Source organism: Anthonomus grandis, unplaced genomic scaffold, assembly GCF_022605725.1.
Source record: "Anthonomus grandis grandis unplaced genomic scaffold, icAntGran1.3 ctg00000319.1, whole genome shotgun sequence".
Taxonomy (NCBI): domain Eukaryota; kingdom Metazoa; phylum Arthropoda; class Insecta; order Coleoptera; family Curculionidae; genus Anthonomus; species Anthonomus grandis.
The window spans coordinates 160,264-174,218 of NW_026088459.1; the positions used below are offsets into that span (position 1 = coordinate 160,264).

The 13,955-nt window shown below is 34.3% G+C and overlaps 1 protein-coding gene across 1 annotated transcript in view; it reads right to left on the bottom strand.

Moving 5' to 3' along the window:
• Positions 1 to 13,955, bottom strand: part of LOC126749565 (huntingtin-like) — a 158,727-nt gene that overhangs the window by 114,065 nt on the left and 30,707 nt on the right. Inside the window, exon 9 of the mRNA XM_050459281.1 lies at positions 7,779 to 8,240. Coding sequence (XP_050315238.1) covers positions 7,779 to 8,240 — 462 coding nt within the window. The remainder of the gene's footprint in view (positions 1 to 7,778; positions 8,241 to 13,955) is intronic.

The following is a 13,955-nucleotide window of genomic DNA, read 5'->3' on the forward strand; positions in this document are numbered from 1 at the left end:
ATCCATGCGATTACTGTTTTGGAATCACACCAACCATATACCTTGTCAAAGGCAACTTTAGACGAGTAACACTTAATAACTTCTGAAAGTAAATTAGCTAGAAGACCTGCGCCACAAAGCTCCAACCGTGGAACCGAAATTCTCTTTAAAGGAGAAATTTTTGACTTAGCACAAACTAATGAAACAATGGGTTCTTCATTACTACGTACCACTCGACAATAAACAACAGCTGCATATCCTTTTTCGCTTCCATCGCAAAATCCATGAAGCTCAAGAGACTCGAAATTATTTGAAATAATTCTGCGAGGAATTTTTATGGCCTGTAATAAGGATAATTCATTTTGAAATTGCACCCAGCGATTTTCGACATCTTTAGGCACAGGCTGATCCCAATCCATGCCCAATACCCATAAATACTGTATAAGATATTTGGCAAAAAATGATATAGGGGCTATAAAACCCAAAGGGTCAAAAATTCGTGCTAATTCAGATAAGATGCCTCTCTTTGTCGGCAAATTATTTTTCGGTATGCATGTGTAGGAAAATTTGTCTAAGGTAGGTAACCATGTCAGACCCAAAATTTTTATAACACAATCCGAATTGTCAAAAGAGAGAGGTTGCTGCTGACAATCAGACAAGGGTACTGCTTGAAGAATTGCCTGATGATTTGAGGCCCATTTTCGCAGTTTCAGCCCAGCTCGTCCCAATAATTGGATAAGATCCGATTGCAGGCGTAAAGCTGATTGAATGGAATGTGCGCCCGTTGCCAAATCATCTACAAAGGAGTCCGACTGCAAAACTTGTGAAGCAATAGGAAAGCTCGCCTTTTGATCTTTTGCTATTTGCACAATAGTACGCAAAGCGAGAAATGGTGACGAAGACACACCATAGGTAACCGTGTTTAAAATAAACTCTTGAATCGGGTCTTTTTGTGAAAATCGCCACAAGATTTTTTTATATCTTCTATGCTCTTCTTTGACTAAAATTTGGCGATACATTTGTTTGATATCGCATGTAAATACTATTTCATGAAATCTAAAATTTAATAATAAAGAAAAGATATTTTGCTGAAGCTTAGGGCCAACCAAAAGAGCATCATTTAATGAAATCCCGTTTGCATCTTTAGCACTGGCATCGAATACTACTCTTAATTTAGTAGTGGCACTGTCTGGTTTAAAAATGCAAAAATGTGGAATAAAATACTCCTGGCCGTTTAAGCCCCCTACTTTCAAGGAATCTAAAGACATATGTCCAAGATCTAGATAATCTTTCATGAATTCCGAATAGGCAGCATATAGAGTAGGATTTTTAATTAATCGTTGCTCCAAGGAATAAAAGCGCCGAAGAGCAATTTCTTTTGATCCAACGAATTTAGGATCGGTTTGTTTAAAGGGCAATGAAACGACATATCTTCCCTTTGGGTCAGTAAATGTAGTATCACAATACAATTTTTCACATAAAATGTCTTCCGCTGAAGGCAAAACTTCAGCCGGAATTTCCTCAATTTCCCAAAATTTTCTAATGGTCTCATCCAAGGGTGACTGACAGATAGTAAGAAGAGTACGAATTCCTGTTGGCCGAACATCTGTTTTCCCCATGACAACCCAACCAAATATAGTGTTAAGAGCTACTGGCTTTCCAGGCCCTGCCTCAATTCGTCCCACATCCATAAGGAATGGAAATATATCCGCTCCAAGCAACATATCTACAGACCCGGGTTGGTTGAATTTGTCATCAGCCAATTTTAACGTCGTTAAGTAGGAAAAGGTTTCCAATGAAATGTATTGCTCAGGCAAGTGAGAACAAATTTTAGGTACGACCTTAACCTCAACATCAAATGTGACAGAAGATTTACCAATAGGCCCAATTGTACAGCAAGCTACACCAGATGAACTTGTGGAAGTTTCACCTAATCCATAAATGGGAATCGGTGACCTTCTACGAGGTAAACCTAATCGCATTAGGCATTTATCTGTAATAAAACTGGCTTGACTTCCGCTATCCAGTAACACCCTGACAGTCTGAAAAATACCACGACTATCAAGTACTGCTACTTTAGCTGTTGACAAGAATACCAAGGAGGAAGAAGACGTTACACTAGTGAATGTTTTTACCTGAGGAAAGGCACTGTTCTCAGGAGTATCCTCCAGGGTACTGGGCATGGTTTGAGTTTCTGTTGAGGAGGTGGAAGCGGTGTTATGGGGCGGAGAATTATCATTAAAATGCAAAAGAGAATTGTGTCTCTTTTTGCAAATGGAACATCCATTGGAAACTGGGCACTGACGTGCAGAATGGGAGCCAAAGCAATTTATGCAGGCATGTTTGTGTTTAATAAAGGATAACCTTTGATTTGGAGTTTTCTTCAAAAAATATGAACACTGTTCCAAATCATGATCTTTTGCGCAACTAATACAGTTTTTCCGCTCAGAGGTATTACCCTGGAGAAAAAAGGTAGAAGGACCTGCCCTAGGGCCCTTATATGTAGGTTTATTTAGGCTAGAGGAATGTTTTGGCAAATTATTACCATATGACGGCTTAAATAATGGCTTTGTAGTTGGACTCGTAACTGTCAAAGCGGCAGAGTCAAGTGCTAAACATTGTTTTTGTAGAAAAAAAGTTAATTCCTTATAAGAAGGAATATCTTGAGAAGGATCAGTCGGATTAAACTGCAATTCAAATCGTTTAACTGATTGAGAATCAATCTTTTTTTGTAATAAGTTAAAGATTATAAAATCCCAGTGGGGTACAGGAAATCCTAGACCTTCTAAAGCTTTTAAATTTTCATTAAAAATGTCCAACAAATGTCTCAAGGCCTGAGGATTCTCAGAAGTTACTCTAGGGGCATTTAATATTTCATTCCAGTAATGGGAACTTTGAAATCTTTTATTTTGATATCGTTGGTAAAGGGTATTATAAGCAATTTCATAATTAGAAGAATTAAGTGGAATAGTCTTTACAATAGTTAATGGTTCACCTGTCAGAGATGTAACTAGATATTGGAATTTTTCAATATTAGATAAATCTTGATTTCTATGTACTAAAACTTTAAACAAATCTATAAAAGAACTCCACTCTTTAAGATCGCCCTTAAAAATGGGCAAAGATAACTTAGGTAGTCGTATATTATTATTCGAATATTTTATTCCAGAAAAATTCAATGAACTCGGAGGATCTTCACGGGAAGGAGGAAAAATATTGATGTATAACGTACCAATTGAATGAAAAATGTCATCAAATGAAGATCTGATAGCCTCCTCCTCACGTAACATATCTTCAGACTCATCCAAGCCTGACAAAATCCCTACAATATTACTGTGTGCATGATTAAAGTCTTTATATAATATTTCTCTCGACGAAAACCTTAATTTAAAGGAGCCTGCTTTAGTTTTATCATCAGGATCTGCCAAACATTCTTCGGCGAGTCTATATAATTCTTTAATTCTATTCATCTCAATATTACGCTGATTCTGCAGCTTTTTTATTTCTTTTTTAGTTCTTTCTGCCATTACAAAAATATAAATTTAAAAGTTCCACCAAAAATTTGTCAAGAAAAAACCTTAAGTTAAATTACTCTAAACTTTAAGTCGCTAGATCTGCGAAAATATTTAAATTTTGTCAGTTTCCACCTTTATAACATTATTTAGACTAAGCCTGGATAACAAAATAACGTATGACACTTTAAGAAAATTAGAAGTTTCTAAGTACTCACTTATTCTATTTAATCCACAGGACATAGGTGTACGAGTATTTATATGTCTTTTATCCAAACAATAGAACTATGTTTACACTTGTTAAGTATAATTCTATACCTAATTACCCAATAAATACCAAAACAAAACCCCTAATGTTATTTAACACTAATTTTAAATATATTTATTCAAAACCGTATTAGGTACACCATTGATATGCTCGTATTATTTACTTGAAAGTAAATAACGCACCGAACAATCCTGATAATTATTAATAAGATATTTCTTGTCGTATCAGTTACCACGGCATTTTTTTACTAAAATTCCAAATCTATTTGTGCCATCTACAGCAGAAGTATTATTAAAAAAAAGGTAAAAATATGCGTCCACTTTTCAAGGTTGGCCAACTTCTCCCGCAATGTGGAATTTTGGTAATATATTTATTGGTATAAGACCAATGTTAAATAATTATTTTTAAAAGACTAAATTTTCATTTTAAAAAATGTTAAAATGAGTTTGTTTTTTTTTGGATAAATGCAATTATAATTAATTGAATTTCCTAAAGTCTTTAATGACTAAATTTTACCATTAAATGTAAAAAATATATTAAATTATATATTTTTTTTTTACACAACTTGCATAAGACAAAGACCGGTAATCCGGCTTCAGAAGGTACCAAATGTTTATAAATGGACTGTATTTGATTATATATAAAAAAAAATTAATAAATGGCAAAACCAAAAGACTTACCTCGATAAGCGTCGGTTTTCACTTTATAGGTTTTGGCCGGCCATTGTTAGTACCAACGTATAAATTAGTACCGTTCGCAGTGCTAGCACTATTGCAAGAGAGCTCGCTTTTGCTGCGAGTTCATACATCCGCATATACGCGGAAACTGCGCGTGTCCATGGAACTGCTATTTTGCACACGCCAATTTTAAATTTAATTTAGTATTATGCAAGCTGTGTTTATCATTTTTAAGAAAGCTGCAAACCCAATTAAAAAATAACCCAAGAATATTCCCAGTATAATTCTTAGTTTAGCGTTAATATTTTAAGTCCCAAACAGTATTAATAATTCACTTTAATGAAATAGAGAATGAAAGCGCATGAAATATTAACTTAAAGAGAAAAATTATGTAGTGATATAAAAAAGAAAAAAATAATTACAAAAAAACACAACATAGGTATAACCATAACTTATAAGTCCATAATTGCCAATATCGAACAGTCGTTTATAAATAACCACGAAAATATCCACTAAAAAAAACCTTTTCTATACACATAAAAATACTAATTATTAAGTCGTAGCCATTTGACATACCAAAGTTTGGCGTAAATAAAATATTCATTATTTCTAGACATTTTCGCTAACTATTTGCTTACACATTTACCGATTTCATTTTTTGTTGGTACCGTTGAATAGAGAATTTTACGCTCCTTACTATGATGTATCACACGATGGGGGTTCCCATTCGACATATTAAAGTGAGGTTAGCTGGAGGTGAGGAGGTGATTGACAGAACTTCAGTAAATGCATAATTAAACGTCCCCCTGTATATCTAATTTGACGTGTTTTTTTTTTGTTTTTTTTTTTAAGAAAGTTATTAAGGGTGGATCGTTTTGCAATGAAAGCACTGTATAATAATAGTAAGAATAGCGACTACGTTCTGTGTTAATTTTTTTTAAATTTTAATTCAACAATTACATGAAATAATTACGTGATAAATTAATGACAAATAACTGGATAATTTTGGGTAGACAGTGTCTACCTTGTCTACTCGTACGCTTCGCCACTGCCATGATATTGTGTCCGATAATTCCCACGAATACATTTGTTTTTTGGGGATATTGTGATATTGAGTATGAACAAAGCGATGTTCATTTTCTTGGCTCCAATATCGTCAATTCTGAACATTTGGTTCATTGTTGAGGGTACATGTACATTCATCGGTAAAACAAATATTTCTTAAAAAATTCCTATCATTATTTGATCTTTCCATCATTTCAAAACAAAATGCCATTCTTCGCTCATCTCCTTCCTGCAGGTCTTGATGTTTTTCGAATTTATACGAATAATATTTATGTTTTTTTTTAAAGTGCGCAATACCGTTGTATGATGTTCATTTACTTCTTGCCCAAGAACCCTCGTACTAACCATCTTGTTTTCCTCCACACTCAGTAGAATAATAAGATCTCTGTTCTCTCTTTCTTCTGCTCTATTTTCGAAATCCTGAGTTGAACATTTACAATTATTTATTACGGTACCTTTGAACTCGAACTTATTGACAAAACGTCTAATAGTTGAAATGGACGGAATGGGCTTGGTGGGGAAATAAACTGAAAACATTTCAGATATAATGTTCCTATATCTAAGTAGTTCGGTTTCTGAAATAAAAACAATTTTCTGTAAAAATTGGAATATTTTCACATTTAAACTCCCATAAATACCTTCAGATTTTGCGCTCAATAGTAGAAGATTTACTGGAAAATGTAACGCTTGAAGATTATCGCACTTGCTGGTTCCAAATGGATGGAACACCCGGTCATTGCACTAAGGAGATGAAACGTGAGTTATTTGAGAAATTCGATGATCGCTGGCTTAGGCGTTTGGGACAATGGGATTGGTCTGCGAGATCACATGATCTTACACCACTTGATTTTTACTTTTAGGGTAATTTGAAGCAAATAGTATACAAGACACCGGTAAACAGTAAACAGGACCTACGTCAATGACTTATCAATTGCATTGGTCAACAAGATTCTTCTGAAATACAAGCAGCGAAAACACATACTGCAGTGCAGGATTTTGAAGTGCTTAGAAGTCAATGGCAATCATTTTGAAAATGTATTGTAAATTACTATTATAATCTTAGGATAACTATAAGTTAAAACATTCTTATGTTATGAAATAAATTGTATAAAGTTATTTTGTATTCGCACAAATTTTCTTTTATCCATTTTTTGTAAATTAGAATACATTTCGTTGGACTTTCCGCATGTTCTTGCTACAATTTTGTTACAATGTCCATGAATAATAAATAGATTCATCAAAACTTCATTTGAATAACTATTTCTTTCCATTCCAATTAATTTTTAGGTAACTATTTTGAAGAAACACCCACGTATATTACTATTATTGATCAACTAAATGTAACTGTCAAATGTCACTAGCATAGCATTGTTTGGTCATGACCTTTCATGGCCACCTAAAGCAAATATGTCAAAATATTCCGATTTTTACAGAAACTTGCTTTTATTTCAGAAACCGAACTACTTAGATATAAGAACATGATACCTCGTTAGAAAGAGATTTCAATTTTCCATTAGAATATGTTATAATGTATGAAGTGTAAAAAAGGAATGTGAAAAAATGCATTTTTCACAATTTTTGTATCTAGCGGTAAAATCACTAATTTTAGCGAACCCTGTACAATGTAGAACAAATATATACTTATATATACTCCCGTAAATTACGTTTATAATTTCAATTTTCTGCGCGTACCAATGCCGCGGTAATAGATATTTATTTGGAGCTATGTTTTGGTCAAAAAATAAAAAGAAAATAATTAATTTCTCGAAAACCACTAAAAATTGCTATAGGAACACCTTATTACTAAAATATTCATAAAGCGATAGCGGATCAGAAAATAAAATAATATATAGGGTATTCCGTTTAAAATAACAAAGTTGCTACTACTTTTTGATATAAGCGGCAACGCTGTATCGCTAAAAATATTTTTAAACGTTAGATCATTAGCTAAAACTCATGATGCCAAATTTTCAAAAAAATTCTATTTTCCGTTCTCCGTAAACGTCTAAGGTACCATCAACCATCAATCACCCCGTATAGACATATTTCTAGTAATTGACTTGAGATATTCAAATTAATTAAAAATATAAAATTGAAAATACAATTTATTCAAAAAATTACTACCACTACTTAGATATCCGAATTATCGAAATTATTTATCGAATAGTCTGGTAATTTGAGTTTCACACCAAAGGTTCCAACCATACGACTTAGTTACCAACTTGAACATCAACACTGTAAGTAAATCTAAATAAAGTATTGATAAAAATGACTTACCGTTAGCCAAATTCTAACAAAAAAGTCAATGTCGTATGGCACAAACATATTCTGCTTCATTATTTTTTTACCATGCTCCTCTAAAACAGTAGCCCATAAATGAAAATTTAAATGCGTTTTCTTCAATATTGCCACCACCACGTCCGAAGCTACACATCTTGCTATGCCTCTCAATTGTGGATCTGGGTGGTCAGCCAGGACCATAAGGTCAGTTATTCTCTGGGAGCTGACGCGGCTATTATTTGGTGAATAGTTTTTGTCTAAATAAGTAAAAAAACCATAAGGATATAATTTGAAGATTGAAGACAGACAAGTCAAGGCTGAAGATTTGACTGATACCCTGACGGTTTTATCGCTGATGTATTTGTTCGGAATTCCTGAAAGGAGAAATAGCTTTGATAGAAGCCTCGTGCAGTAAAGAAGGGGGACAGATTTATCTAGGTAATCGCCGACATCGATGTCCTACGAAAAAAAAATAGAATTAGTAACACATATAAATAGGGAAGTTTAATAATTGTTAGCACTATTAATTTTAAACTATGGAAAACAATAAATAAGATACCTAAATTAAGACTTCCCAAACAACAATTTAACGACCTTCGGTAAAGAATAAGAGAAAGTTTTGCAGCAATTTGGTTAAAAAACAGATAATTATTAACAGATAATTAAACGTTATAAAAATGTTCTACAACGTTATATAATAATCTTATATTTTAAATGTTTTTTGATATACAGGAAGAAACAAGGGCGTTTCGAGAAGATGATCGATCGAGACTCGGGTAGATTAATACAAAAAATCATGAAAATTGAATTTTATTAATTAGTTTGATTGACACAAAACAAAATATTATATATATAATAATCATAATAGGGGAGACCGGGGTACGTTGCAACACGGGGTAAGTTGAAACAGTAGCCGAATTTTAAGTCGGTGCTACTCGGCAAAACTCGTATTGCGTATACAAGCAGGCCTTGGGGCCTCTCAGTCAACCACCAACTTTCGAAGAATGCGTACATTCCGTTCAAAATTTAAGTGCAGTTTAGGAAAATTGTGACGTCAAAGTAAAATTTGAAGGTAGGAATATAATTTGAATATCTTTTTGCATGTATTCCCATTTGTTCAACTTAAGTCGGAGTGCTGTTTGTTAGTAGGGTATATAGTTGCACTTTTACAGTGTTGCCGATTATTACAGCTTTTAGTTTTTTGAAATAAAATAAAATAGTGGACACATGTCTGCTGGGGTAAGTTGAAACACTTAGCTCGGGGCAAATTGTAACGTGTTACAACTTACCCCAAAAATTGCAACGGTTAAGATAATAGTTTTTTATTGTTTAATTTTAGCATAAGAAACTATAAGAAGAAAACAAGTAGAGGCGACACATCCAAAGAAGATATGGAGGAAGCTATAACCAGAGTTTTAAATAATGAATCCATTCGATCAGTAGCAAAAGATCTTAAAATTTGTCGTGTAACACTTAGCAGATATGTTAAGAAAATTAAAGAGAAAAACTATAATAATAATATTACACATGTCTCATTAGAAAAGTTAGTAAAGGTAAAGTAATTATTAAAAGGTAAGTAATTAAAAGGTATAGTAAACACAAACAAATATTTACAGATGCCCAAATGAGTGAACTCGAGCTTTATACTAAGCGGTGCGCAAAAATTTATTTTGGTCTCTCTCCAAAAGAGGTAAGAAAATTAGCTTATGATTGTGCTATGGCATTTAAAGTTAAAGTGCCTGAGTCATGGTCTAAACTAAGACAGCGGGCGAAAATTGGTTAACGATTTTTCTTAAAAAACATCCTAATTTATCCATTCGAGTTCCCGAGGCAACCAGTATTGGACGTGTGACAAACTTTAATAAGACAAATGTTGATTTGTTTTATGACAAACTTGCTAATGTCCGGGACAGATTTCAATTTACTCCATCTGACATATGGAATCTGGATGAAACTGGGCTGACTACAGTTCAAAGGCTAGGAAAAGTTATAGCCGAAAAAGGCACAAAACAAGTTGGGGGTATAACATCCAGCGAAAAAGGAGTTCTAGTAACTCTATGCATTGCAGTAAGCGCTATTGGTAACCATGTCCCGCCGATGTTTCTATTTCCTCGAAAGCGCTTTCGAAAGGTGCATTGGAGCTGGCAATGGATCAGGTTGGATGACTGTTGATTACTTTTTTTATATTTATTCAACACTTTATTTCACATGTTCGGCCTTCTACCGAAAAACCCATCCTACTACTACTGGATAACCATGAATCTCACGTGGCATATAAAACTGTTAAATCTGCCAGAGAAAATGGAGTTGTGTTTTTATCATTTCCACCTCATTGTTCCCTTCGCCTCCAGCCTCTTGACCGGAAAAAAATATGATGTCCCAACAAGACTCCTGGATGCGTAATCATTCTGGAAAATCTATGACAATATATATTCCAGGACTTGCTTGTGAGGCACTTCCTTTAGCACTTTCACAAGATAACATAACCAAAGGCTTTCAATGTACTGGAATTGAACCATTTAACAGGAACATTTTTGGGGAAGAATTGAAGACTGCCTTCTACCTCTCATGCTGTACCATCTAATCACGTTTCCTGTGAAATTACTTCGATGCTGAGTTTTTCTCCAGCAGCAGTGAGACCATTTCCAAAGTCTGCGCCAAAAAAACAAACAACTAGAGGCCGGAAAAAACGAAAGTCTGCTGTTTTAACTGATACGCCCGAACTGGAGGCTTTAAAGTCGGAAACTAAAGCAAAGCTTGTAAAAAAAGGGAAAGCATTGGCGCCAAAGGTTAAAGCAGCCAAAAGAAAGATTCTTCAGTCTTCTGACGATGACGATACAATTTGCATTGTTTGCTGCGAGAAATTTTCTAATAGCAAACCAGGAGAAGCATGGATTCAATGCAAAACATGTAAGCAGTGGGCACACGATGATTTCACTCTCGGTGATCTCGGATTCTATATATGTCATCACTGAGACGACGAATAAAATGTTTGTTGGTTCTACAAATGCATATTTTGAACTTTCTCTTTATTTGAGTTATGTTTTTTCTTATTACGTTAAAAAGCTATTGATATAAGAAGATTATATTATTGAAATTTTATATTTTTTGAATAGAATTTTCTTTTTTTTTTCTTTTGTTAGACTATTACATGTTTTTTTAATAAAAATAAATGTTTATTTTGTAGCTATTTTTATTTTATTTTTTTCCTGTTAAGCAAAATGTTCATACTCATTGCTTTAACTATAATTTAAGCTAGTTTTCTAAAGTAGAAAACGATGTTACCCCCAAAATGGTACAACTTACCCCAAGGGCGGGGTAAATTGTACCAAAATCATGCCTGCTTTATTTCTGATAGTTTTGATACTTTTAAAATAATACTATAGTAAATAAATAATTAAGTCTCTTATAACATTTATAAAGGTTTGTAGAATATGGTAGGAAAATACGAAATTTGTAAGACAAAAAGTTTGCCGAAAATTTGTCTATGAGTCTTTTCAATAAACTCACTGCTTTCTTTTAAATAATTGCGATGTATGCTCATCAAGTCTTTCTTTACCCATGGTGCTTCTAAGCCACGTTTTAACTCTTCGCAGCATACTGAAGGACCGTTCTACGGTCGCCGTGGTACATGGGATAGTACTTAAAATAATCAATGCCTTTCTGACAGCAGGGTAAAAAATGTTGGATTCGTTGAACAGATCAACTACTTCTATATCCCTTAATTGATCATCTGATAAAGCCTTCTTCACTCATAAATTATGCCAAAGGTTCAGTTCTCCGGTCATATCCAGGTTATAAAATTCTTGGAATGATTCTGCATTCTTGTGTAAGTCTGTAATGCTCGTTTTGGTCTTGGTCATATACAAGGGATGTAGCTTACTTAAAGCAAACGCCGGTGTATTTTCTTGGGAGAATCGAATATTCAATGATAAAATGAGTGAATCAATGTATGGTATTATCAGGGAACGCCGCCAATGTTCGTTATCATTGTCTGATGGCGGATTACTTCTATGTGTTTGCTTGTGAGCAAGACGTGGAACCGAAATTTCTATGTTCAAATCCATTGCAACAGCTCGCGCTTTTTGAAGCATTTCATTACTTATTCGATCAGGAAACTCGCGGTCATTTCCAAGAATGTCCTTGATATTTTTAATCTGTTCCCCCAACGAGATCATATTGATCGATTTAGCTTGCAGTGCGCTAACTATTGGTTCTAAAACTGCTGAATATTTGGCTATTGTTTGTAGAGCAATAATAAACACTGCTTTTGTAAAGGCTGAATGCAATTGATATGCAGATTTTCTGGTGGTATAAATTATTATATTCTCTGGGAAATTTTGAGCAAACTTTCTGATTGAAATCTTCTAGTAATTTTTCGAACCATCTCGTCTCACACAATCGTGATAGGTTTGGAGCGTAGTTTCGACATGTAATCGATTCTCTGAAAAACGTTATAACATCCTTTACAGTAGCGACAGTATTTCTAATTTCTGGTACTGCGTTCGCATCATTCACAACAAGGTTGAGTTTGTGACTTAAACAATGAAAATATAAAGCACGAGGATATTTTTTTCTCAAAATGGCTTGTACGTCACCCTCTTTTCCTGCCATTGTAGAACAGCCATCAAATCCAAATCCTACGCAATCTTCGGTTGGCAGGTTAGAACTAATTGTCAAATTGATGATTAATGAAATTGTCAATTGCTTTTGCTGAAGCATTTTGTGCTTTTAGTTCAACGAACCCTACAAATTCTTCTCTGATTTTCCTTTTGCTTTCGTCGTAGAATCGCACACCTATTGACAGCTGTTCTTTCCCAGCTACGTCTGCTGTTTCATCAGCTAAGACTGCGTAAGCCATCGTCTTCTGAACCTCACTTATTATATATTTTGTCGTCCCCCGAATTGATTCTCAACTTCAATAAAGTAAATGAAACACCCTCGTCTGTTTGTTTTCCCCTACGCATATCATGTGTGTCGCAAAATACTATACAAGAAATAATTGATGACAATATTTGTCTGTTTTCATCGATTGCTTTTTGATGTCCACTTTACAGTTGGATGTGTACAGGAACATTTCAAGAAAATTTTTTGCAGCATTTGTCGCTGTTAGGTGAAGGTTGGTCTTTGCATGCTTTCGGCAGTCTTCATGCATATTTTTGAACTTTATGTATGGCCAGAACATAAATGATCCTAAAATTCCTCTCACAGTGCTGATGGAAGAAGGGAACAAAACACAATGCTTACAAAGAGCACCTTTTAGTCGCTTGGAATATACTAGCCATGGTGCATATTGATCCAACCAAGCATGATTAAATTTTCTTTTCAAATGGCTTGCATCACTTCCAAAATCGTAATTTCTGGGCGGAATCCAAGGGTTTTGTAACAACTCCCTCTTCTTTTCCATAGATAGCTGGATAGCTAACCCAACATAACGACCCAGATCATTTTCATGATAGCCAATGTCGATAAGGATCGACGTTGATGTCATAAGTTTGTTGAGACGTCGATGGAGAAGAATAGTCGGCAACAGATATATTTACCGATCTGCGGAAAATGTGATGCTTGTTAGCATGCAATGATCTTATCATTACATGAGTAGTTTTATCATGGTTGTCATTTTCATCAATTCCGCTTCCATTTTTCCGACCTTTTTTTCTTTTTCCCCGTGTTGTCCCTAAAAAATGGATACACAAAATTACCCTTACGGTGTTTAGGTGTAGAACGAAAATATGGAAAATAAAGATCAAGATACCTATAATAACAGCACATTCAAATATCATTTACTTCGGACTTCCTATCAGTAAAAGTAAAAAGCGATATTCAAAATTCGTGGTTTGAACAAAGAAATCAACTAATCATATTAGGTTTTGTTTAGTTTTGACTCACCTCTTTCAAAGAACTTCCTGATATCCATTTGACAGAGTAATATTTCCAGTCTCCAATTGTTGCGCAGTAAACGTAAATTAAATCTCGTGTCGACGTAACTAAACTATAACACACTATGGCGCATAAAATATTCGCTTGTATTAAACTCCGAACTGAATTAAATTGTATTCGTTATCTCGTCGTCTTGTCGAACTGAATTGCCTTGCTCTGCCTCACGATCCCGCTTATATATTCAAATATTCCTGCTCCCGAAATACGTAGAAAATACTCGAATTTCCGTCCTTC